Below are 24,270 nucleotides of genomic sequence, written 5' to 3' on the forward strand. Positions count from 1 at the left end.
TGGAGCTTTGGAATTGTTTTGGGAATAAGTGTGGGGGGTTTTGTTTCATTGGACAATTTGTTTTGTTGGCTATGCTTCATGATGTATTTTGGGCCATACTTGATGTACATTGTATATTGGTTAAATGTTGGACATGCTGAATGAAATGTTGTTTCTCAAAGGCTATAGAGTAAAAAAAAAAAATTCGAAAAAAAAAAGAAAAGCAATAAAGTTGAGTGAATAAGATCTTAAATGGCACAAGAATGATGAAACTCTTGGTTCTACTCTTCATGTTTAAATTTTATCTTTACTTCTTTTTATTTTCTTATTTTTTCTTAATATGCACTTATTCCCCATTGCTCCTTTATCCCTTTGGGATTTAGCCACTTATTCCATATTTTTCCATACCTTGTCCTTGGCCCCATTACAACCTTAAAAGACCTTTTGATCCTCATGTGCTTGTGTTTATGGGTTGATTGTCAATTTTTGAATCTTGCCAAGTTTATGTGGTGTTTGCTTTCATGGGTGCTTTGAGGGTAAATAGTAGCCTAGACACTTGAGAGATAGAGTGTATATCTTGTGAGGCTTTATCACTTTTCATTCTTGAGCTGATTAACTATTTTGCCATGATTGGGTTGCTTGGATGATTTTCATGAATGTCTTGACTTTTTGGATCTCCTTATGTTAGATGTTACCAATTCCTTTCATTCCTTGATGTTCATTGAGAAATATGTGAATGTTTTTGTTTGTCTCCCTTTGATATCCTTGGATTTTGTTCTTTGTTTCATTTTGCCCAGGAGTGCAAAAGGCTAAGTATGGGGGGTTTTGATGTGCCATCATTTTCTTCTATTTTCTAAACCCTTTTTGCACCATTTTAATTACTGATTGGTCTTAATTGTCAATTAATCAGGCAGTTTTATTATTTGGGCTCATTTAGCTAATTTGATGTTTTTAATCTAATTTCAGGAATTAATGAAACATTGGGCTTAATCCGGATTTTGGTTATGGACTTGAAGAGGGCAAATAAAGCAGCGCTTACCTTAGTTAATTTCTAATTAGGAAATTTCGCAATTTTATTTTATGTTGTTCAGTGTTTATTTCGTTTTGGGCCAGAGTATTGTAATAGGGCTCAGTGACTTTGAGTGACTCTTTTTAAATAGCTGCCTTGGGATTCGTGCAGGGCATTCTATTATGCTATTTTCATTATTCAGAGCTTTGGCTTTAGGTTTTCACGTTTTTCTGTTCCCTTGTTACAATTTTCGTTCTTAATGCAAATTTCCGTTTTCTGCTTCTAATTACGAGTTCATTCGTGCTTATTCTTCTACTTTCATTTACGTTTCTGTTCATTTATGTTTCTGTTTCATGTTTCATTTGCGTTTTCTGTTTGAATCCATGGAAGGCTAGATTTTCTGGTGTTGTTTCCTTTTGATGACGAAGCCCAACTCTCTTTGAGGTTTCGCTTGTAATATGGGTTCCTGGCAGTTTTCCCTTCACCAGTTATCCCAATTTCGTGAATATTAATCAGTGCACGCTTCGTGTTCGATTAATTGCCTCTGAGCCTAACTTGCGTTCATGCTTAGTGGACGAAGGGCTAACTGGTGTATGTGGTGCCTAATCACGTATTGAAAACCCTAAGTTGATTTTCGCTTAGTAAATTGAAACAGGGTTGGATTAAGTGGTTGACTGTTAGGGACAAATTTTCCATAACCCAGGATAAGAGAATGGCTTCTGAATCAGAGGAAACAACCCGTTTTTAATATTAGTATTTTCGTATACCCTTTTGCTACTAACCTAGCCTTATTTCTAATAATTATGCCATGTTCATCTAATTTATTTCTAGAAACCCATTTTGTTCCTATGACAGGATAATTTTCAGGTTTTTCTACTAGTTTCCACACATTGTTTCTTTCAAACTGATTCAGTTCTTCTTGCATGGCAATGATCCAGTTATCATCTACTATGGCTTCTTTTATATTTTTAGGTTCAATCATAGATACAAAAGCCATATTATTGCATAAATCTTTAAGAGAGTGTGTAGTTGTTACCCCTTTTGAGATATCACCAATAATGTTGTCAAGGGGATGATCTTTTGAAGCTTTCCATTCTTTTGGAAGTTCATAATTGGATTTGACTTCTTCTGGAGGATCTTCATTGTTTCCTTTACCATTTCCTTTAGAATCTTGTCCATGAATGTGCATTTGTTCTAAAGAATCTGCAATATCATCTAGCATATTCTTTCTTGACAAGATAGCATTAGATTCATCAAAGGTAACATGAATGGATTCCTCAATATTCATAGTTCTTTTATTATATATCCTATATGCTTTGCTTTTAATGAATATCCAAGAAAGATGCCTTCATCAGATTTTGCATCAAATTTTCCTAGATTATCTTTACCATTATTAAGCACAAAGCATTTGCAACCAAAAACATGTAGATGTGAAATGTTGGGTTTTCTACCATTATATAACTCATATGGGGTTTTCTTTAAAATGGGTCTTATTAAGGCCCTATTCATGATGTAACATGCAGTATTAACCGCTTCAGCCCAAAAATATTTTGGAAGAAAAGTATCATTTAATAAAGTTCTAGCAATTTCTTCCAATGACCTATTTTTCCTCTCAACAACTCCATTTTGTTGAGGGGTTCTAGGTGCAGAAAAATTGTGTTCAATACAATGTTCTTCACAAAATGATTCAAAATCTTTGTTTTCAAACTCACCCTGATGATCACTTCTAATGGATGCAATCTTAAGATTTTTCTTGTTTTGTATAACTTTAGCAAGTTTTCTAAATGCTTGGAATGCATCACTTTTATGAGTAATAAATAATGTCCAAGTATATCTAGAGAAATCATCAACTATAACAAGGGCATAGTAATTTCCTCCAAAACTCATGGTTCTAGATGGACCAAATAAATCCATGTCCAATAATTGTAAGGGTTGAGTAGTTGAAACAATATTTTTAGGTTTGAATGAGACTCTAGTTTGTTTTCCCTTTTGACATGCATCACATAGCTTATCTTTTTCAAACTTCAATTTAGGCAAACCAACTACTAAATCTTTTGAAATTAATTTATTTAAGTGATCCATGTTTATGTGAGCAATTCTTTTATGCCATAACCATGGATCATCATCTTTGCTAAGAAAACAATGATTGTTTTCTAGTTTTAGGCTTAAGTCTATCATGTAAACACTGTTGACTCTATGTCCTACATGCTTTATATTAATGTCATGCTTATGTTCTATAAGACATTTTTGAGAATCAAATGATACTAGATAGCCTTTGTCACATAATTGACTAACACTAAGCAGGTTATGCTTAAGATCTTCAACAAGTAGAACATTTTCAATGGAGTTTGAAGAATTTGTACCTATTTTACCAACTCCAAGGATTCTACCTTTGTTGTTGTCACCATATGTTACATGCCCGCTTTTCTTTGGAGAGATATGTGTAAACTTTGATGCATCTCCAGTCATATGTTTTGAGCATCCACTATCTATGTACCACTTCTTCCTCAAAGACACCTACATAATCAAGTTTTTGACTTAGGTACCCAAACTTTATTGGGTCCTTGTGTGTTAGTATAAACTGAGGATCCTTTTGGGACCCATATCATTTTAATGTTGCTGTAATTTTTCTTAAAGTAGCAAGTAGATATGCCATGTCCTTTTCTTCCACAGTAAAAACAAGTGATAGAACTAGAATTATATTTTTGTGTGGAAGTAGAGAAGTTTTTATGAAACTTTTGTTGTTTTTCAGATTTATACCCTAGTCCAGCCTTATTGGAAACATATCTTTGTTTTCCTAACATGACATCTAAATTATTTTTACTATAAGAAAATTTTGCAAGTGAGTTTTTCAACTCTTTAATTTCTTTTTCATATTTTTCACAACAACTACAAGAATCTGATATTTTCTTGTCAGAAATAGTAGAGATATGAACTTTTTCATTTGTTTTAGAAATTGAGACTTCATTTCTAAGATGATCTAATTCTTTGTTTAATTTTGAAATTTCATTTTCTAAATTTGAAATTGTTTTCTTAGAAGATGAAACTAACTTTGCAAGTTTAATTGACTCTTTATGCAAATCAGCAAATGCATCTTGCAATTCATCAAAAGAAATAGATAAGTTATTTGAAGATGTTACCTCTTCATCACTTTCATAACTTTTAGCCATAAGGCAGAGATTTATCTCTTCATTTTCTGAATCTTCAGAAGATTCCATATCGTTTTCATCCCATGTGATGTATGCTTTCTTCAATTTCTTTTCACTAAGATTTTTCTTTTCAGACTTCTCCATCTTTTTCTTGAAGATGGGACAATCAACCCTCAGATGTCCAGGTTGATTGCACTCAAAGCATTTTAGAGTAGAGGATGAAGTTTTTGTCCTTCTCTTAGATTTAAAATTGGGTCGCCTTTGATTTCCTCTTACTTTAAGAAACTTGTTGAATCTTTTTACAAAAAGGCTTAGATCATCATCATCATCTAGATCATTTTCCTTATCACTTTCTTCTTGGATTGAAGATGATGCTTTAAGAGCAATTCCTTTCTTTTTCTTGTCATTTTCTTCATGTTGGCGTAATCTCAATAATTTCATCTCGTGTTCCTGTAACTTTCCAAATAGAGTGGCAAGAGACATGTTAGATAAATCTCTTGATTTAGTAATGGCCGTTACTTTAGGTTGTCATTCTCTACTTAAACATCTTAACACTTTGTTTATGAGATCCTCATTTTGAAATTCTTTACCTAAGGCTGCCAGATGATTTACTATATGTGTAAATCTCTTTTGCATGTCTTGAATGCTTTCATTTGCATTCAATCTAAACAGTTCATACTCATGGGTTAGTGTGTTTATCCTAGATCTTTTAACATCTGTAGTTCCTTCATGTGTTAATTGTAGAGTGTCCCACATTTCCTTAGCACTCTTACAATTTGAAACCCTGAAATATTCATCCATTCCCAGGGCAGATGTTATTATGTTTTTGGCTTTTAGATTGTATTGAACTCGTCTTCTATCCTCTTCAGACCATCTATCTCTAGGTTTTTCTATTGTTATGCTTCACTTGATGTGCTACCATCTGTTGTAATCCTTTCTACTGTGGTGGGTATATATGGCCCTATTTCTATGGCTTCCCAAATACTTAAGTCTATTGCCTCAATAAAAATTTGCATTCGGGTTTTCCAGTAGTGGTAACCCTCTCCATTAAAGATTGGAAGTCTATTGATAGAATTTCCTTTTGGAAATAAGGAATTTGCTGAGGCCATTTTTCTTGAAGCTTCTAAACTTTATACAAGAATGAAGCTCTGATATCATTTGTTAGACAAGTGGCCTCAAATATCTTAAGAAGGGGGGGGGGTTGAATTAAAATATTACAAACTATTTCTCCAATTAAAATTCTATCAAGTTATAAATTCCCTTAATAATGAACTTCTTAAATATTGATTCAAATAGAACAATTTGAATATGAATATAAAACAATAATAAATAAAGGAGTTTAAGGGAAGAGAAAGTGCAAACTCAGATTTATACTGGTTCGGCCACACCCTTGTGCCTACGTCCAGTCCCCAAGCAACCCGCTTGAGAGTTCCACTATCTTGTAAATTCCTTTTACAAGTTCTAAACACATAAGGACAATCATTCCTTTGTGTTTAGAATTCTTTTACAACAAGAGGCCCTCGGTCTCTTAATTCCTTAGTGAATTAGAAAGAGAAGAGGAATGAATCTCTCTTGAAAGAGATAGATTTTACAATCTGAGCACTCAAATGATTCCTTAATGAATTGCAATTGAATTGGCCAAGGAATTCTTAAGAGGATAAAATGATTTTGCTTTTTGAGAGAATAAACACTTGTTGTTCTAAAAAACTCTTAGCAAATTCGTGTCTCAAGTCACATATATATAGGCCTTTGATGGCCATTCAAGAACCAAATGAAAAGATGTGACTGTTGAGAATATTTTCTGAAAATCTCCTCTGGTAATCGATTACAATATGTGTGTAATCGATTACAAGCTTTAAAATTTGAATTAAAACGTTCAATAACTGCTGGTAATCGATTACCATATATGTGTAATCGATTACACAATGCAAATTTTGAATTCAAATTTTAATAGCTGTTGTAAATCATTTTTAGCCACTGGTAATCGATTACATCCTCTGGTAATCAATTACCAGAGAGTAAATCTCTTGAAAAAGACTTTTTAACTTAAATTTCTTGGTCAAACCTTTTGCTACTTCAATTAGGAATTCCCTTCCTATTTAATATACCCTTCCTAAGACTCTAGAGACTGTCTTGATCATCCATCTTGAATATCTTTAATTTCTTTGTCTTGAATAAAGCTTTGAGAAACATGTGATCCTTTGGCATCATCAAAACATTCAGCTTGATCCTTTGTCTACAAAGAAGGTGGTCCAGAAAGATACATCATTAAGTCTTGTTTATTGTATTTTTAATGTTTATTCTATCTTTTTGTCGGTTTGTTTTGTTAGTATGTGGTGAGGTGCACATGGTGGTTGTGTTATTGATTAGAATAATATTTTTTGGGGGGTTAATTTTTTTTTATTGTTGGGCAAAGATGCCTTTTCTGTGAAGGTTAATCACATGGATATTTTCGTTCGTAACCCTGTTTTGAAGTATGATGATGAAGACAAAACATTGTTGCTTGACATAGATGAGGACAAGTGGTCCGTCTTCAAATTGGTTGGCATTCTGAAGGACGACATCAAGTGCACGAGTGACTTTAAGCTATGGTGGACAAGGGTTAATGATGTTGGTCTAAAAGAGTTGGCCTTTGATAGTGATGCTCTTGAGTTGACAAATTTTGCATTGAGTAACAACAATGAAGTGAAATTTTATTTTAAGAAAAACAATGATAGAGGGGTTGTTGCTACTGAGGGTGATGTTGTAGCACTTGATGATGAGGACGAAGGTGTTAGTAATAAAGTTGTTGGGGTTGAAGCTGCCATCAATTAGTCTGATTCTATTGATATTGAGTCTGATGAAGGTGGTTCTGAAAGTGGGTCTGAGAATGATAATGAAGGTATTGTTTTTAAAGATAGTGAAGAGGAGAGAGCAATTGAGGGTAATGATGGTTTTGATAATGAGGATGAACCTTTAGTTAACCTCATTTCAAAGAAAAAATGCAGAAAAGCTTCTCATGTTGGATCTAGAGGTGGTCATCTAAATGTTGAAGAAGGAAATGGTGAATTGAGTGAGGTATATGAAACTAAAGAGCTTTACAGTGCTAGATATGAATATGATGAAGAAGACAAACATAAGTTTTTCAAATACAGGAAAGAAGAATTAACTAGAGATTTCCAGTTCAAGATTGATCTGGATGTTTGTAGCCAACGAGAGTTCAAAGAAGCAATTGTTGATCATTCTATAATGAATGGGAGAAAGGTTGTGTTTCAACCAAATGACAAAGTCAAGGCTAGGGCCAAGTGCAAAGAAAAATGTGGGTATGAGATTTTTTACAACAAGGTTGGGAGGAATTCCACATATATGATTAAGACTTGCAGACCAAAACATCATTGTGGAAGGGTTTTTAGCAACAAGAATGCTAACTCAAAATGACCATCGAAAATTGCTGCAGAGAAGTTAAAGTCCAGCAATGATGTAAAATTGACACAAATAATGAATGTTGTGAGGTTCAAGTATGGTATTAGTATAAGTTTGGTTGTTGCTTGGAAAGCCAAGATGATTGCTAAAGTAATAGTGGATGAGGATGCTATCAAACAGTATTGTTATCTAGAAGCTTATGGTGAAGAGCGCATGCATATATGTGTAGGGAACAACTACAAACTTATTTTAGAAAGACAACCAGGGTTGTTGCTTCCTGAGGAAAGTAACTTGTTAAGTCTCTAACCTTTGTTTACATTAGTTACATCTTTTAAAGCCATATGTTAATTACTTAAAATGACACTTATTATTGGTTTAGGGAATGACACCAAAAGGTGGTTACATAAAAGGAAACAAACACCTCAAATGCACCCTGGTTCAAAGACTGTGTAAAAAAGCAAAACATCCCCTTCAACTACAATTGATATAGGGCTATCCCAAGAACACAATCCGAGGACAGATTCTTTTCAAGAAGGAGAGGAAGATAGAAGGCTATCCAAAGAACATAAGGACCTAAAAGCACTTCATGAGTTGAAGGGTTCAATGACAAGGTCCAAAGCCAAGTTTCTACAAGAAGAGATGGCCAAAAGGATCAAGGATGGACTACTCATCAAAGGCAAGGAAGGAGAAAATCACAAGGATCATGGTTGGGATTGCATCAACAATCTTCTTTAAAGTCTGTCAAAAGTGAACAACTAGCTTGTCAATCACAATCACAATAATTTATAGGCTTTTCTTCAGAGATTGCAAAGTCCACCAACTTGGTGAGATTACAAGTGATGTTGAACATCAATGTTGTTGGTCAAAAGTAACATTATTAATGTATTATACTTTATATTTGCAGCGAAGTGGAACACCTAGCAAAAGATTCAAGAGGTCTGAAAGGTCAACACCTACTGCAATAGTAGCCCCTACTAGAATTGATAGTCTAAGAAAGTTGTCAGAGCTAACAAAAGGCTAGTCTATAAATGATGTCATTTAAAGGAAAACATTGCAATAAACAAGATTGACTGAATTGTGTCACAAGTTGGCTTTTTCAAAGCAACCAACATCTAGTGTTGTTGAAGGTCTTGAGAAAGTTTTTTCTAATTTTATTGAACCCTTCTCCTTGATGTAACATTATACAATACTGATAAATTGTTGACTTTCAGGTTTCTCAACAAAACAGAGATACAAGGGTTGGGGACAAGGCCGAAATTGTTAGGCCATCAACAATAGTTATAAGAAGCAAAGTCAAAACAACATCTAAAGTTAGTAGTCTTTCTGTCGAGCAACAAGGAACACCTAAGTAGTGATGGTTTGGAAGTGAAGATCATATTTTGAAACCAACATTGAAGAAGAATTATTTTGTTGTTGTTTGTTTTTCCAGATTGACTTGAACTTAAATTTATCCATGTAATGATGTCATTTTAGCTGGCCTTTTTGTTTGTACCCATGGATTTTTCAATAGTCAAACTTGCACTTTGGTTTAATATTGTAGGCTTTGTTGCATGTTAGACATCATGCGCAATAATCTTTACTATGGAAACTATTACCTGACCAAACTCTAGTTAATGTCATTGTTATGACAAGTATGTTAATGTCCTACCATTTTGTTATGTTATCACAATTTTTGTTAATGCCATCGTTATTAGACTCAAATTTTGCAATTTGATAGAGACCTCATACAAAATCTTCCAATTTTAACAATAAGGACCTCGTACAACGTTATGCAACTCCCTATGAAGCTGATACAATATTTGTTAATCATACATACAAATTCTATCCTTGTGAGATGCAAGTCTCTCTTTAGCTGCTATAAGCTTCTACTTCAGCTCCTCCACTTGTGATAGATAAGGATTAACCTCTAAAGAATCTTGTAGAACCTTGGTTTAAATGTTTCACCAAATCATCCTCATAGACCCAAAATTTAGACCCTCTATCTTTCTGCACATTATACAACAAAAACAAAACACATGACGAAGAAGAAGCTGAAACACACATCAAAAAGCAACAAAAATAGACAAAAACATAACAGAAACCAAATAGGTCAAAAGTAAAATCTTCTTACATTTCACTCAGCACATTGCCAAAATATCTTGTCAGGATGCTTCTTCGAGATGTTAGTTGTATGAAATCACAATGTTTTGACTCTAGTGAGAACCCTATTATTCTTTTTTTGTTTTAATATAATTATAATTTAATTAAAATATAATGTCATATCAGCAAACACGTCGTCATCTTACATGTAGATTTATTCCAACGTGGCACCACACGTCGCATGCCAATGTGTTCGGTTAACAGTCACATAAGCAATTAATGGATCTCGATTAACAGCAGGGACCTCTGAGAAAACTTTTAAAATATTAAGGACCCATCACGAAACAAAAATTTATTAGGGACCAGATGCAAAATTGGGTATATATCAAGGACCAAAAACATATTTAAGCCTACAAATAATATGAGGAATTATGTTTTCCAATTGTCCTCAACACTAGCAATGAAGGAACTGATACTTTAGTCGTAGGTTTTTAGTGTATTTTTTATTAATGATGATAATGTATGTGAGAAATAGTTGAGCTTGCATTAATAAATAACAATGATAATTAAATATAATAAATAAATAATATTAAAACTATAATATTATAACTTTATAACATTAAAAGAATATTTTTATAGGTTAAGTCTTAACATTCAAAATACATATAATAGTTCCAATCAAATATATCATAATATTTATGTCTAAATGTGAGCTTGTTATTGTTAATTAGCAATAACAAAATTACAATTTAAAATATAATAATAAAAAATCCTTTGGTTGATTTTTAAGTTTTAAAAATCAAAATGATGTTATACCAAAGCATTTTTACTGAGTCGTCGTGAACCAATTTCTTTAGGTTTCTTAATTTTGACTGATTTTCCAATTCTATGTTGGAAAAGCTCATTAAATTTTTCACCGTAGGAAACATATAAACATATATGGTGTGTTAGATATCATATCAACTTTTACAAGCTTAAACAACAAAAACTACAATGGAGAAATAAATGCACATGAATATTTTTCTTTTAAAAAGATGAAAAATACACTTCAGTCTTCTCCTTCATCATTCCTAACCCTTCCCTTCCAAGTCTTAACTCGTCGACCCTTTCTCCAACCACCATTGCCACCTAAGAATTGCTTGTCCTTGCCGTCCTCCTCCACTATCAAAGTTGCTTATGCTTTTAAGGTTGCTTTCACACTCACACAATCTCTTAGAACGTGGGTTTGTTTCTAACTCAATTTCAAAAGTTAATTCATAGGGTGAGGATTTGTTCCTTACTTATATACTATATCTTGACCTTATCTTTAACCAATGTGATACTTGGATTTTTTTTCCAATGCATCTCCTTATACCCAACACTTTTGGGTTTGTTGCTTGGATGACATGGTGGGTGATTCATTTAATGGATTTAGGATAAAGTCTGATATCATCTTAGAATATGGGTTTTGGTCTAACTCAACCCTAAAAACTAATTCATAGGATGAGGATTGTCTTTCACTTATATATTCTATTGTGGCCTTATTTCTAGCCGATACGAAACTTAAATTTTTCTCAACACTATCAATAGTCGGAGAGCAACAAAATTGTAGAGCTTGTGTTCACCAAACGGTGTAGACAAATTTCTTTCTTTCTTCCTTTTTCTTATTAGATATTCCAATGTATGAATCCCCATGGTAATTTTGTGTATTCACATATCTAACGCACCATAGTTATTTCTCACGATGGGAGATTTGATGAGCTTTCCCACCCTAAATCCGTCTCTACACAACCAACCCATTCGAGTTTGTCGTACACTTTATCATACACAAACTCTGCTTTGTCAAGCGTTAGCCAGAAAAGAAACATGAACACCATAACCATAATCTGTTTCAAACCATGCATTCCTTCTCCAATACTATGCCCCAAAACTAGCTTCAGAAAAACCCCCCCCCCCCCCCCCCCCCCGCCTTCTCTTTCTCCTAAGAGAATAACTAAACTTAATTAACCAACTGTATGTAAATGGTTAAAAGAAAATCAATTTTATAATCATTAATATATAAAAACATAAATAATATAATCATATAGTCATGATTTGATATGGAACTTAAGAGGAATCAATTTTAGTTATCCAACCATAATAACTAATTTTACTTATCCATATAAATATTATCTTTTGTGTGAATTTGTGTTAATTGGTGGTTTGGTTTTGCCACAGGGATACTTGGGTTGGATGAATCTTACTTGCCCAGATGGATTGGTTATGGCTTTGGTTCACTTCTGCTCTTGAATCACTTTCTTGGGTCTGATTCAGCCACTGTTACACCGGCTCAACTTGTAAATTTGAAACTTAACTGCATTTTTGTTTTATAAGTATTTTTCATTTTTTGTTTGGTTGAGTTTGTTTCAATTGTTGTGTAGAGTACAGAGGTTTTGGGTCTGTCTTTGGCTTCGTTCTCGATTGTGCTGCCTTACCTTGGTAAATTTCTCAAGGTAACTATCTTACTTTGTCCATGTAGAATTTAATTCAATGTTTCTACCCTGAATAAAATGAATAATTTCAGTTAGACTTGGAGATATATATGAAGGGAAAAAAACTTAGATACAATTCTATTAAGTGTTATTTGTGTTGTTCTCTAGTTGGAATTGAAATCTGTAATAAAAGTTTGCATTTAAGGATTATGAAGATTACGAAAGTTAAACTTCGATTCTGATTAGAGATCAATCCAAGCAACTTCTAAGAAACTGTGTTCAAGTTTTCTCCTATATTGAGCTCCATAAATTCAACAGCCTTACAGTTTCAAGAAGACTACTCCTTTTCTTTTTTCCTTTTTTAATATGTATAACAATTAAGTAACTCTACTTTTTTTTCAAGGTTTTAAATTGTGGTTGGGTTTGCAGTTTTGTCATAATCCTTGATATTGCTGAAAATATTGCAGACCAATGCGGCCAATGTATGTAGCTGCAATTGTGGTTGCAGAGGTGTGAAAAACCTTGATTTTGTTGCCGCTATTTAGTTGTGGGCAGTTTTTTAAAATCTTGCTTTTGTATGTAAATAAATATAAATATATATGTTGAGCTCAAATATGAATTTTTTCATGTAAGATATTGATTCTCATTCAAGTCTAGGAAATTGTTAGGGTGCTCAACCAATGGATGAAAAGACTATACCGGATGATACGGAACAAATATTTTTCATGTCAACAGATATAGTGGATTGTCTGAAGGAGGACCTGGCTTGGGCATCATATGTTCTGTTGCGTAATACAAATGTCATAGCTATGGTAAATCTCATGGATTATCAATTTATCATGATTAATTTAAAGAAACTCATGGTAGGTTGATTGTTGTTGGGGTTCTTCATTTGTAGGTTACCTGCAAGTACCACTATAAGCTCTAATTGAGGCTTGTGAGATACCCTAACATTGAAACGCCGCAATCTTCCCTCCCCCTAAACTTTTATTGGGAATAAAAAACCAAAAACATATGGTAGGTTTGCCCCAAAATGAAGAAAAGGAAAAAGCCAAAAGGGACAATGATATGGAAGGTTGTGATCATACAATAGTATTTGTTGTGTTGACTTGAATTATATGTTTTTAAGGTGAAAGTTTGAAATTACTAGTTCAAAAGGTAAAACTGTCAAGTAACCAATGTGTAAATTGCACATCATTTCTACTAGAGTATATGGATTACTCAGCCTGCTGTGCTGACAGAGGTAATTAGTACCGGTTAGATTTATTAGAATGTAAATATATAGATAGCAAACTCTATGTTCATTCATAAGTTCAATTCAGAGTTACAATTCATTTTCTCAGTCTTTTTCTCTTTCTTTCTGTTGTTAAGCATTTTTTTCTTCTACCTTATTCTTGCACGATTTCAATTTGTTCAACTAATTTTTATTCAAGGAGAAATATGTGCAAGGGGATACTGGAACATACTGGATGATACATCAAAAGCAATTCTTCCTGGTTGGTTTAAGAAAAAAAGTTGAAAATGGTGGCCTGTAAATTCTTCATTGAGCTGTAAATCTATTTAGCATATAGGCATTCAGTCTACCCGCCTAATGTGTTTCTTTTATTGCTGATATTTTGCAATTAATAAGCATAGCCTTGTGTTTATCAAAGATTACAAGAGACAATCATAAATATAATTCAATGATGACGACAAAAAATTAAACAAAGAAAGAACATTCACCGTGGTTTGGTTTCTTTGGATTATGTGAAACAAGATTGTGTTGCAGGGTATTCCTTTTTACTTTAATGGTGTTTTGGACTTAATAAAAGTCAGATCTTGGGCTTGGTATAAGTCCAAAAAGGGTAGTTCTCATTGTTGTTTTTCTGATTGGTGTATAGATCTTGTAGCTTGTCTCAATCTTTCGATTTCATAAGACCTGGTGAAATCATCAAATAAAGGTTGGAGTAATAAAACTTTGCTTATATAAAATAAATAAAAAACAGAAAAAGAACATTTATTTGGTTGATACCTTTTAGGTTATTTCATACGTTTTGACAATCTTTACTATTGGAAGGATTTGACTACCTCAATCAATTTGTTTTCACCATGGTTATGATCATGCATGGTTATGAGAAAGCTTCACTTGGTTAGAAAATTGAACCAATGTTATAAAAAATTTATGATACAGGAAGGGTCTAGCCATCTGATTACCTACGTCAATGCAAGAGTATCTGGAGTACAAAGAAAATGAAGCATGAAATCTATTTGATACAGGGAAATGGATGGCATAGGATTGAACACTCGAAATCAAGGTTTTCATGGTTAAATTAAGGGAAGAAATTAGGAAATTGAAGACTGTTGTGGAATGTGAAGGCGAGGTTGATTTGCAAGCATTAAGATGAGGACTGGAGGTCAGTTGGTGACAGTTTGTTCATTCCTTTTATCCTTCTTTCACTTTCTTCATTCATTCCTTTCCTCCTCTCTTTGCTCTCTGTACCCATGTTGTTGAAGGGTTTTTTTGTGTGTTTGTAAACATAACAAAATCATGATTCTGTTGTACATTTTTGCACAACAGAATCCTAATTTTGTGTTTTTTGGCAAAGTATGTTATAGTTTTTGTTGCACATCAAAATCATATTTTTGTTGTACACTTTTTCCTCAGATCCAAATGGCCAAATGCATAACGAAATCACAATTCTGTCACACTAGCTACTAACATAAATGATTCAACCATGTAACTAACGCGTTTTTCCATACCAAATTCTGTTGCCTATTTAAGAATGGATCATTATTTAACAACATAGCAGTATGATGTACGTAACACTAACAATATCCTATTTTTCTAAGTCAGATGTCTGACATTAAATATGCCTTCATACATCCTATTTTCTTACATTCATCCCGATCATATTTATGATTATACACAATTTTTGGTCTGATTGCATTTTGATCTTCTGAAGGTATGCTCAGTTTGGTATGCTTCTAACAATTGTCCTTCTAACAGGCCTTGCTTGTAATGAGAAATCATCATACCTTTTAAGCTTTTGGACACTTGCATACTTTAGTTTCATTGACCTCCAGCTTGATGTTCCATGGTATAAAATAAATTCATGTTCTTATAATCACATTCTCAAAACAAATCATTAGTAACTTAAGTTCAACAGACTTGAAATTTGCTTCTTGAAATTGTCTTATCATTAAAAATTCATCTTATCAGGGGTTTAACTTCAACATATTGTTCTAGTGACATTAATTGTCTATCTTTAGTTTGTTGCATGAGTCTTTCTTAATAGGAATGTTTTAGTAGTTGATAGGGTAGCAACAACCTCAGGTCATAAAAGTGGGATTTAATGGAAATTATCGAAATATAAACTCTAACAAATTCGAATTGAGCAAAGATTCTATCTTTAAAAGTACATGTAATCTCAATAAGAAAAAAACTAAACTAAATCACTCTTAATAATTTATTAATGCTGGTATCTATAACGCTATTGTACCTATTCCTTTTTTTTCATTTGGGTTAATTTAATATTGCAACTCAAATTATTACAACGAATTAACTGTGCCATACATTAAGATGTAGTAGAAATTATTTCAATCAAAGTCTTCAAATCCCGTGCTGCTTGTCCTTCAGGCCTAGTTGCATCTTGCACAGTCTGCTTCACCTTAAGAGCATTGTCTCTAATCTTCTTTCCCTCTTCCTGCACCAGAATCAGATTCCAGCTTTTAAGCAATCCATTTTTTGTGAACACCTTTCCTTCCATTACCACCCCAATCTCCCAAACATCTTCTATCAATCTTCCAGCCACCCCTTGATCACCAAAGAATGGCCTGCAGATCATAGGAACCCCACCACAAACACTCTCAGTCACTGAGTTAGCTCCACAGTTAGAAACAAAAATATTTATAGTAAAGTAGGCTAAACTATGGGCTTTTAGAAAAGTCCAAAGGGGTTAATAGACTAGCATATTTAGAAATAATATAATTTATAATTGAAATATTAATAATAAATATATAATAAGGTTAATTATACTAAGTCTCTGGTAAATTAATAAATTTTATTGAGTCACTAATTTTTTTTTTGCGTCCTTAATAAAAAAAATTGTTTTTAGTTGTTGTTATTTTGTCTTAATTCTTTAAATATATATTTTTATAATGTTTTGTTCATTTGTATGAGCTCCTTTGATAAATATTTAATATGGATTAATAAGAAATCATCGTCAAATTTTAGGGACAAAATTACAAATATTAGAAGGATTAAAACAAAATAACAAAAATGAAAAATAATTTTTTATTTTATTAGAAACTTAACATAAAATAAAAAATATATTAGGAAACTAAAATAAAATTTATTAATTCATTAGAGAAGGTACTTCAAGTATTACTTTTGGTTCATCCTACATTTTCCAGCAAAGTAAAACAATAATGATATAGAGAAAAGGATCAGAACTAAAATGAAATTACACAGTAAACAATTGTGAGAGAATGTCCACATTTGAAACCTTTGATAAGATTTTATGCATGTGGTTGCACACATGGTTAGCATAACTTAAGTTTACCTCTTCACTCAGTTGATCACACTATAACCAGTGACATTTATGATGACTTCATGATTTTCATCCCTAATGCATAAATTAGGTTATAGATTGATACACTTTCTCACTGGGCATTTGTACTTTGTAAAGGTCTATTTGAAAATGGCCAACTGTATATATCAAATATAATCTTTTTACTAGAGGGGATTGTGATCTTCCTTTCCCTGATCTCACTATCTTTTCTTTAGTTAGTAGAGACATTTTTGGCATGGAGTCCTTGTCTATAAATGCTAAGGGAAACCTTGACCTTCTTTGCTTACCAGAAAAGCAACTTCTAGAATGGAAGTAGAATTTCAAATGAAATTAGAAAAAATATATATGAATTATGCATGAGTATGGCACAATTTAGAAATCTATATTTACTCATAATTCTTATAAGTAGGTATATCCTTTCTTAAAAACCTCAAAGTTTGTATCATCCATGAGTCTTTGACCACTTTGATGCTTCATGTTGCCACTGGTAGCATAATGAAGTAATTACCATATTTTGGTAATTCCCAGCCTTACATTGGTCCAATTCAGCCAAATCCACAACATCAACACAACCTTTAACAATGGAGTTGGAAACTAACTCCCTTCCTCTAACATGAACAGTCAAAACACTGCGATAGAAAAGCGAGAAGTAAGTTGACACTTTACCTATGACAACGAGTGCTTCTCTCATTTAGACCTGTAGCACCTACAACACGGTTCTTCTGAACAATTCTCATCAAGTCTAGAACATCTTGACTACAAGTAACCGGAACTAACAATGCATCAGCCACATTGCTGTCATTCAATTGAAAAGTGTTTTGTATGTCTAATGTATATATTGTTAAGGAACTAAAAAGTCTACAAAATAAATGTCATTGCTAATTTCCATGTGAAATTAACAAGTTAAGTTTTGTTGTTGAATAAAGGACCAACATATATAAATTGCTTAAAGGATATCTTTTGTTAGAGCCATGACTGACTAGAAAATGTCTCACTTGTTCATTGTAGATTTCAATCATCTGAACAAAAAATTCATATTATATGCCTGTTCTTTCAATCTCAGATATGAAGGCATCAATTTTTTGCTTAAACTCTACCTGAATTAAATCCCAGTCTGAGTCTCGCCTATCTTTTACTGCCCTATTTAGTTTATTAATGCCATGTATAGTAGTGAAACATGAAGACAAAGACCTCTACTTTATTTACTCATCTGGAAGTGCTAAAACTGCATCCATATTGTCTTTCTTATTGTAGCCATCTCCAATCCATGAGAATGTGCAATAACTGGGTGTAAATCCAGCATCAACCATGTTGATCATTAACTCATTTGCCCTTTCTAGTTCATTCGTCTTGTAGAACCCATGAATTAATGCTTCATATGTAAATGGATCATGTTTTAGACCAGCTTCTAACAACTTGTTCTTAAATTTCAAAGCTGATTTCAATTCTCCAAACTTGTAGTAAGCATTAATTAGTGTGTTGCCTGTGATATTCTGAGCTTCAATTTTACTTTCAGTCATCTCATTCAAGACTTTGTTTGCATCCCTTATCCTGCCATCTTGGGACAACATGCACAAAATTGAATTAAATGTAACAACTCCAGGGTACAATTAATCCCTTAGCCTCCATCATTTCTTTCATTTTCAGAGCTTTATCTAGTTGATTTGTACATGAAAAATACATATTTGAGCAACATTAGTTCACTAGATGTCATTATGTCCTTCCTTCATCCTGATAACATAGTCCTTCAGGCTAGTCATGTCATCACCACTCTTAATGGAGTGATACCTCAGCAATTCAGCTAGCTTTGTCTTGTTCTGAGAATCCTCATCAAGACCAAGTTTCAGGTTGTTAGAGAAGGCTTCATAAAACTTGTTATAGTCTTACAAGGATAGTAACCTTGATGGTAACAAGTACGTCATTGGCATGACTATAGTTTTCCTACATGGTAGTATACTAGTATGTCTAATGCCTAATGGAATTTTAGTGATATTTGAATTATTCTGAGTCAAGTTCTTAACAAATTATTTTGCTAAAATGTTTGCACGTGTTTCTCCAATAAATGTTTCTCTTGCCAATTTGCAAAGCATCCCGATGCAGGTGGTACTATAACCTTGCATCCGAAATTAAAGAAGCAAAAGATAAAAGAGGACATGCTGTAAAAAATTCTCAAGGAAGTTACCCTGTCAGCCTGTCTACATTGACTCAAACTCCCCAACTATTCTATAATGTGTCCCTTCCATCTCTTTATCTTTTTTCTCGACAAGCCTCTAAAATGGAGTGTCTATTTTTTTCCTCGAGATATCTCGACCTTTTCTCCATCCCTCTTTTGAGTGAGGATGGATTGTAACTTTATTGCTCTAATGTTATGGGTCTAGTTTGAATGAATATATTTTATGTATGGATTATTTTGGTTATTGTTGCGACATTGGAACCGCGGATTCTTGGTGATTTTGATGGGCAAAGGCTTAGGAGTGGTTGAGGTTGAGAATTGCATGCCACTAGTAATAAAATTGTTTAACTTCTTGGCAAGTGGAAACACTTCCAATACTAGATATATATGTGCACGTTATCTCTTTTGCTCCTGCGAGTCCATCATTTGTAGATCATGTATATGCTGTACTTGAGGATCATAGGAATGTTATTCTTGAAGTTGATTTAAAAGGTATAGGATTCCAAATTATTATGTATCAGCTAGTAATGATATTGGCCATAAAACAGACCAATTTGTACGCCAGACTTGGACCATTTTCTGCAAATAATTATTAAATATTATATTGATAAAGTTAAAAAGTTATTTATGACAAAATTCATAAAGAAAATGGTTTGTCACATTTTCTTCTCAATGTTCATTAACGCGTCGTCTTTTTTCTTTAGTTCACCCTTTAGCTGGAAAACTTGCTTTCTCACATTTTCTTTCTCAGCCTCATCCCCAAGAAGATAACTTTTCAAGTCATTATATTGAGTTCTAAGTGCTTCTAACTCTGGCTGCAACACTCTACCTGCCAACTCTTTTTCATACTTGAGATTCTTCATCCTATTTAGCTTATCGAGTGACCTTTCTTCTTCCTTCTTCAATAAAGCAATTTGGCTCACCAGCTCATTGCTTTCCACTGTTCTACTCTGTAACTGAGCCTCAGATTCCTCAAGTGATTTATTCATAAGCTCCAACTCATTTCTTAACATTTCTTTTTGTTCTACTTGGTCAGAGAGGCATGATATCTCCACTTTAAGCTTTATTAGTTTGTAGACCAAGTCATGATATCCAAGCCATTGTCTCTTGCTCAGTCACACCTAGATTAATTAATTATACTTTATTTATTGATGCTTTTTAAATAACTATATAGTTAATTTTTAGTTACAATATTGATTTCTTAATTATTTTACGTGTATTGATTTCTGAACGTTATGTGTTTGGTAGAAGTTGTAAAAAAGTTTTTAAAAAATTGGGGCGGGGGATAATTAAATTGATAAAAAATTACTTATATTTTGTTTGTTGTGTTTGTATTTCCATAATAAACAGTGTAACGTTATTTAAAATAATTTTATAAAAAATTATTAATAATCGTGTTTTAAAATTGATTTAAAAATAACATTTGAAACAATGATATTTAAAAAAAAACAATATTCCTTTTAAATATGCTCATTTAGCTTATACAAAAAAAAAGGCAATCTTCCAAAGGATGGGACGCAGATTCAATGCACTTCATTTATTTTAATTGTTTTAAATAAATTCTTTTAAATTTCAAAGAACCAGACCTATAAGTAATCAACATAAAAATAAATATTGTACATGCTTGTATAGTGGGTCTTGGGGATTTTTATTTTTTTTATTTTTTTCTTATCTATGGGGGAATTATATATATACTTGATGGGGTATAGCTCATCATGTTGATAAAATTAAAAATATCATGATTTTTTGTGTTTTGTCTCCCTTATTTTTATAAGAAAAAATATATTCTAGGTTCCTATGATTTTACGTTGATAAAAATATATTCTAGGTTCTTATTAATGAAAAACTATGATCAAGTGTTGAAAATGTGAGAAATTGAATGTGATTTGTATGGAGTAAACTCTAATTTTTTTTCCGTTAAAATTGTAAGCGTTTTTTAACTTAAAAAAATTAGTATTTTATTCCCTACTTTGCAAAATATGATTTAGTTTAGTCTATTTTAGTGTAAAATGACAATAAAAATATACTTTAGTCTCTACCATCTTTGACACTGCAGGCCTAGCTAGCCTCTTCTCCTTCCAATCAACCCCACGACGTGGAGCAACTTCCCGGCTCGAACCTCCAAGTTCGTGAACAAATTAGTTTGCATCAAGGAGTGGTAGTTTGTCAACAAGGACATTGGAGTCAAGAAACCAGGTTAGTTAAAAAATTACTTTCTTTTACTCAAATTAAGGTTGCCTTAGTGTTCAACAGACATTGTGCGTTCGACATAACTTAACCTTGTTTTGTTGTTGTTGTTTGGTAATGGTGGTTGCAGGGAATATATTCGAACAACAGCTGATACATACTTCAGTGGGCTGCAAACGGGTCAGTGTGTGTTGATTTTATCTGTTTGATGGATGCTTATATATAGTTGTTACTTAGGGTGATGTTGTTTAAGTAAATTTAGTTGAATGGATTGAAGATTATTTATGTTCATGTTAACAATTTTATATTTTGTGTGTTTAGGGAAATTTGTGTTTGCCTGCATTTATGTGTTTACAATGTATATGTAATTTTATTTTTAGGTGTACTAGATATAATACTGTAGGTTTTGGATTATATATCAATGAATGGAAGGTATCTGGGTTGGGTTATGGTTACTCCAGGAAGAGAACAATAACCATCAGATGCAGAATTTGTTAACACTCCAATACTAGAAACTTTAATTAGCAGACATGGACAGTAACTTCATTTTGTCTCCTACAAATGACAACCAACTTGGACAACTGGCTTAGCATAATTTTATTATAAGAAGGAATTAGTTCTCTTGAACATTCTGAAACTGAAACTTCCACTAAAACACAAGTTCCAGACCATAAATAATAAACTTGTATTGTTGAATGATGGAGATATATCTATTCGTCAACATGCTATGCTGACCAGTACAACTATGGTCTTTCTCAGTCCTAGATGGCCCAGGTGACAAAGGCCCAACCTCCTCTGTGGTACCCACCCTGTCCTATAACATCGTTTGGGAACAACAAAGAATCTAAGTAAAAGACTTAAGTTAGGGATTATTAGACAAACATAGGTAGTATAAATACAAGCATTGTACAAAAATCCACAAACCTGATCCCACAAATTTGTAATTACTAGAATGATGAGTTCCCCAGTTAAATAACAACAACAAAACCAAAAATATAAATTAAAAAACTACGGAAGAAAATTTGGACCAAATATTGAGAGTTCTAACTTCCAAATCTCCAATCGGACACCAAATACCTAACTTATCTCGCATTATTAAATGAGTTTAATGTTTATCTATTAATTTTATATTATCATTCTAATTATATATTATTATTTAAAATATTTTTAAATATTAATTTTAAAAATTAATAAGTTATTATATATAATAAATCACTACCAACGTATCATTCATTATATATGGGGATGTGGCACTTTCATATATTCAATTTTTACAAACAAAAAGAAACATATAATTAAAATTGTTACAAAATTTATTTTGTAAATACTATTTTTTTATGCACTTCCACACTCATGTGCATTATCTATTTTTTGCACAGCAAAACTTTATATTATATATTATAAATAAGAATCAGTACTAGGTGTACTAAAGTGTACAACTGAAGTGTACAACAGAAAACATAGGCAATGAAAAGTAAAACCCAACTAAAAGACAAGTACAATACAATACAACTAACAAGATATGTATAATTTTGTAACAATTTTAATTATATGTTTAATTTAAGGTCCTATTTCTACATAGGCAATGAAAAGCCAAACCCAACATAGGAAGCCAAACCCAACATAGGAAGCTTTTAGTCACCTAATGATACTAAATCTAAGGTCCTATTTCATTGTGTTTAATTTTTTTTTAAAGAATATTCGGTAAAATAGTAACGAAGACTTGTTAATTTATAATTAAATATAAACTTGTTTGATAAATATCAATTTGGAAAACAAATTGAAATTAAAAAATATTTTTAAAAAGAAACCACTAAAACAAAACAAAAAATTCAATTGATTTTTTTTTAAAAAAAGTTATGAATCGAGATCAAAGTGTTTGTTTGATTTTTAAAATAGTAACGTAGAGTCTGTTAGACTAAAACTCACCTAGTGACTCTAATAAAAATTCCAAGGCTTTCCCTTTGTCCCATTTAATAGTGGGACGAATCTCTAGCACCTGTGCAAAACAAATGGCAATGAAAGTGAGACACCTCTCACTTCTTTTCTTACTTCTTTCAAACTAAATCAAACGCCCACTTAAAAAATAGATAAAAAGAAAAAGAAAATAGAACCATGGCCCACCTTTCTTCCTTGGGTAAGTCGAAGCTTCGGGTACTCCTTTAAAACTGATTTCACTTGGCGTGCCAGTTCACTCCATTTCTATGTATAGTGTGCATTTTGTTTAGACTTTTTCCTGAAAAGAGAAATAAGTAGTCCATATAATAAAAAAAAAGTTGGACAGGAACCAAAAACACTGCAAATAGTTACAAACGAATGTCTAAACTGTAAAACATGGATGATTTCATAGCTTATAGTTTGTACCTTTTCATCAACGCAACGAAAATGGACTGAAAGACATAACTTGTTGTTCTCAACCAGAGCTCCAGGAGTTGATTTTGTCTTTTCAACTAATTGTTGATACACCTAAAAAAGTTGTACCCAAAATAAATTACTTTTAACATTCTAGAAACAAAATCCATTTGGGTAACTAGGAAGGGTTAATATACTAATAGACGAACCTCATCTATCAAGGGAAGAAAATCACTGGCAGGTTGACAAAGGATTGGCTCAGCTTTGCTATCCTATATAGACCACAACCAATGCAAAATTATGAGTTCTCATAAAATTTGGGAAACTTAGGAGTTAGGAATTAATATATGTGACCATATAATAAATAACCCGTACATGTACTACATCCAACTCACTCACTTTGTTGTATTTGGAGGTTGTTGTTGGTCCTTTAATATCCATGCCATGGCTTCCTACATAATATAGCTCTGCCAATCAAACAAAATTGTACACCTATTGTTTCCAAAGCCATCATCAAATTAGTACAAAAAAAATTAAAAAGGAAAGGAAAGGAGAGAAGAGGAAGTACATAATAAGAGCACGGAAATTTACTCTAACCAACTTCCGAATTAATATTGTACCTTGTCTTTGCATCTGCCGGTCACTATAGCAGTAGGGAAACACCTAGCAAGTTCCCTCATTGTTTTTCTCATTTGATACACACAACAAATTTTTACATATAGATTTAGTATATAATAATAAGTCCAAGATAAGGTTCAAATTCAAAAAATCAGTAAGTAATGAAACTAACCGAATCACACATGAAAGCACGGTCAGGGTCGTCGACTATAGGAGACAACGTGTCATCATAGTCCAAAAACATGAAAAATTGTTTTCCCTTTGACGCGTCAATAATTTTGTCAAACATGTCTAATGCCGATGGATGGTGAAGCTGTTTCAT

At 32.6% G+C, this 24,270-nt stretch overlaps 2 protein-coding genes and 1 pseudogene across 2 annotated transcripts; 1 reads left to right on the forward strand and 2 right to left on the reverse strand.

Moving 5' to 3' along the window:
* The first annotated feature begins 7,614 nt into the window (after positions 1-7,614).
* LOC100784839 (protein COFACTOR ASSEMBLY OF COMPLEX C SUBUNIT B CCB2, chloroplastic-like) lies at positions 7,615-13,587 on the forward strand. Its single transcript, XM_014761690.1, has 5 exons — positions 7,615-7,825; positions 11,815-11,933; positions 12,018-12,089; positions 12,737-12,876; positions 13,482-13,587. Exons 1-5 carry the CDS (start codon positions 7,615-7,617, stop codon positions 13,585-13,587), a joined length of 648 nt encoding a protein of 215 aa, XP_014617176.1.
* A 2,035-nt stretch (positions 13,588-15,622) lies between these two features.
* On the reverse strand, positions 15,623-17,309 carry LOC106794421 (anthocyanidin 3-O-glucosyltransferase 7). Its single transcript, XM_014761691.1, has 2 exons — positions 17,153-17,309; positions 15,623-15,921 (listed from the first exon to the last, which is right to left on the reverse strand). Exons 1-2 carry the CDS (start codon positions 17,307-17,309, stop codon positions 15,623-15,625), a joined length of 456 nt encoding a protein of 151 aa, XP_014617177.1.
* A 5,587-nt stretch (positions 17,310-22,896) lies between these two features.
* Positions 22,897-24,270, reverse strand: LOC100785367 (probable trehalose-phosphate phosphatase J; annotated as a pseudogene).

This window comes from Glycine max, chromosome 9 (assembly GCF_000004515.6).
Source record: "Glycine max cultivar Williams 82 chromosome 9, Glycine_max_v4.0, whole genome shotgun sequence".
In the NCBI taxonomy this organism is placed as follows: domain Eukaryota; kingdom Viridiplantae; phylum Streptophyta; class Magnoliopsida; order Fabales; family Fabaceae; genus Glycine; species Glycine max.

What these genes read in the sequence shown, in the direction of transcription:
- LOC100784839 (XM_014761690.1), top strand. Translation starts at nt 7,615, where the DNA reads ATGAATGTTGTGAGGTTCAAGTATGGTATTAGTATAAGTTTGGTTGTT. An exon ending in GTTGTTGCTTCCTGAGGAAA is followed by an intron (nt 7,826 to 11,814) that starts GTAACTTGTTAA and finishes GTTTTGCCACAG; the next exon opens with GGATACTTGGGTTGGATGAA. An exon ending in CTGTTACACCGGCTCAACTT is followed by an intron (nt 11,934 to 12,017) that starts GTAAATTTGAAA and finishes ATTGTTGTGTAG; the next exon opens with AGTACAGAGGTTTTGGGTCT.
- LOC106794421 (XM_014761691.1), bottom strand. Translation starts at nt 17,309, where the DNA reads ATGAGAGAAGCACTCGTTGTCATAGGTAAAGTGTCAACTTACTTCTCG. An exon ending in TTTGGCTGAATTGGACCAAT is followed by an intron (nt 15,922 to 17,152) that starts GTAAGGCTGGGA and finishes GAGCTAACTCAG; the next exon opens with TGACTGAGAGTGTTTGTGGT.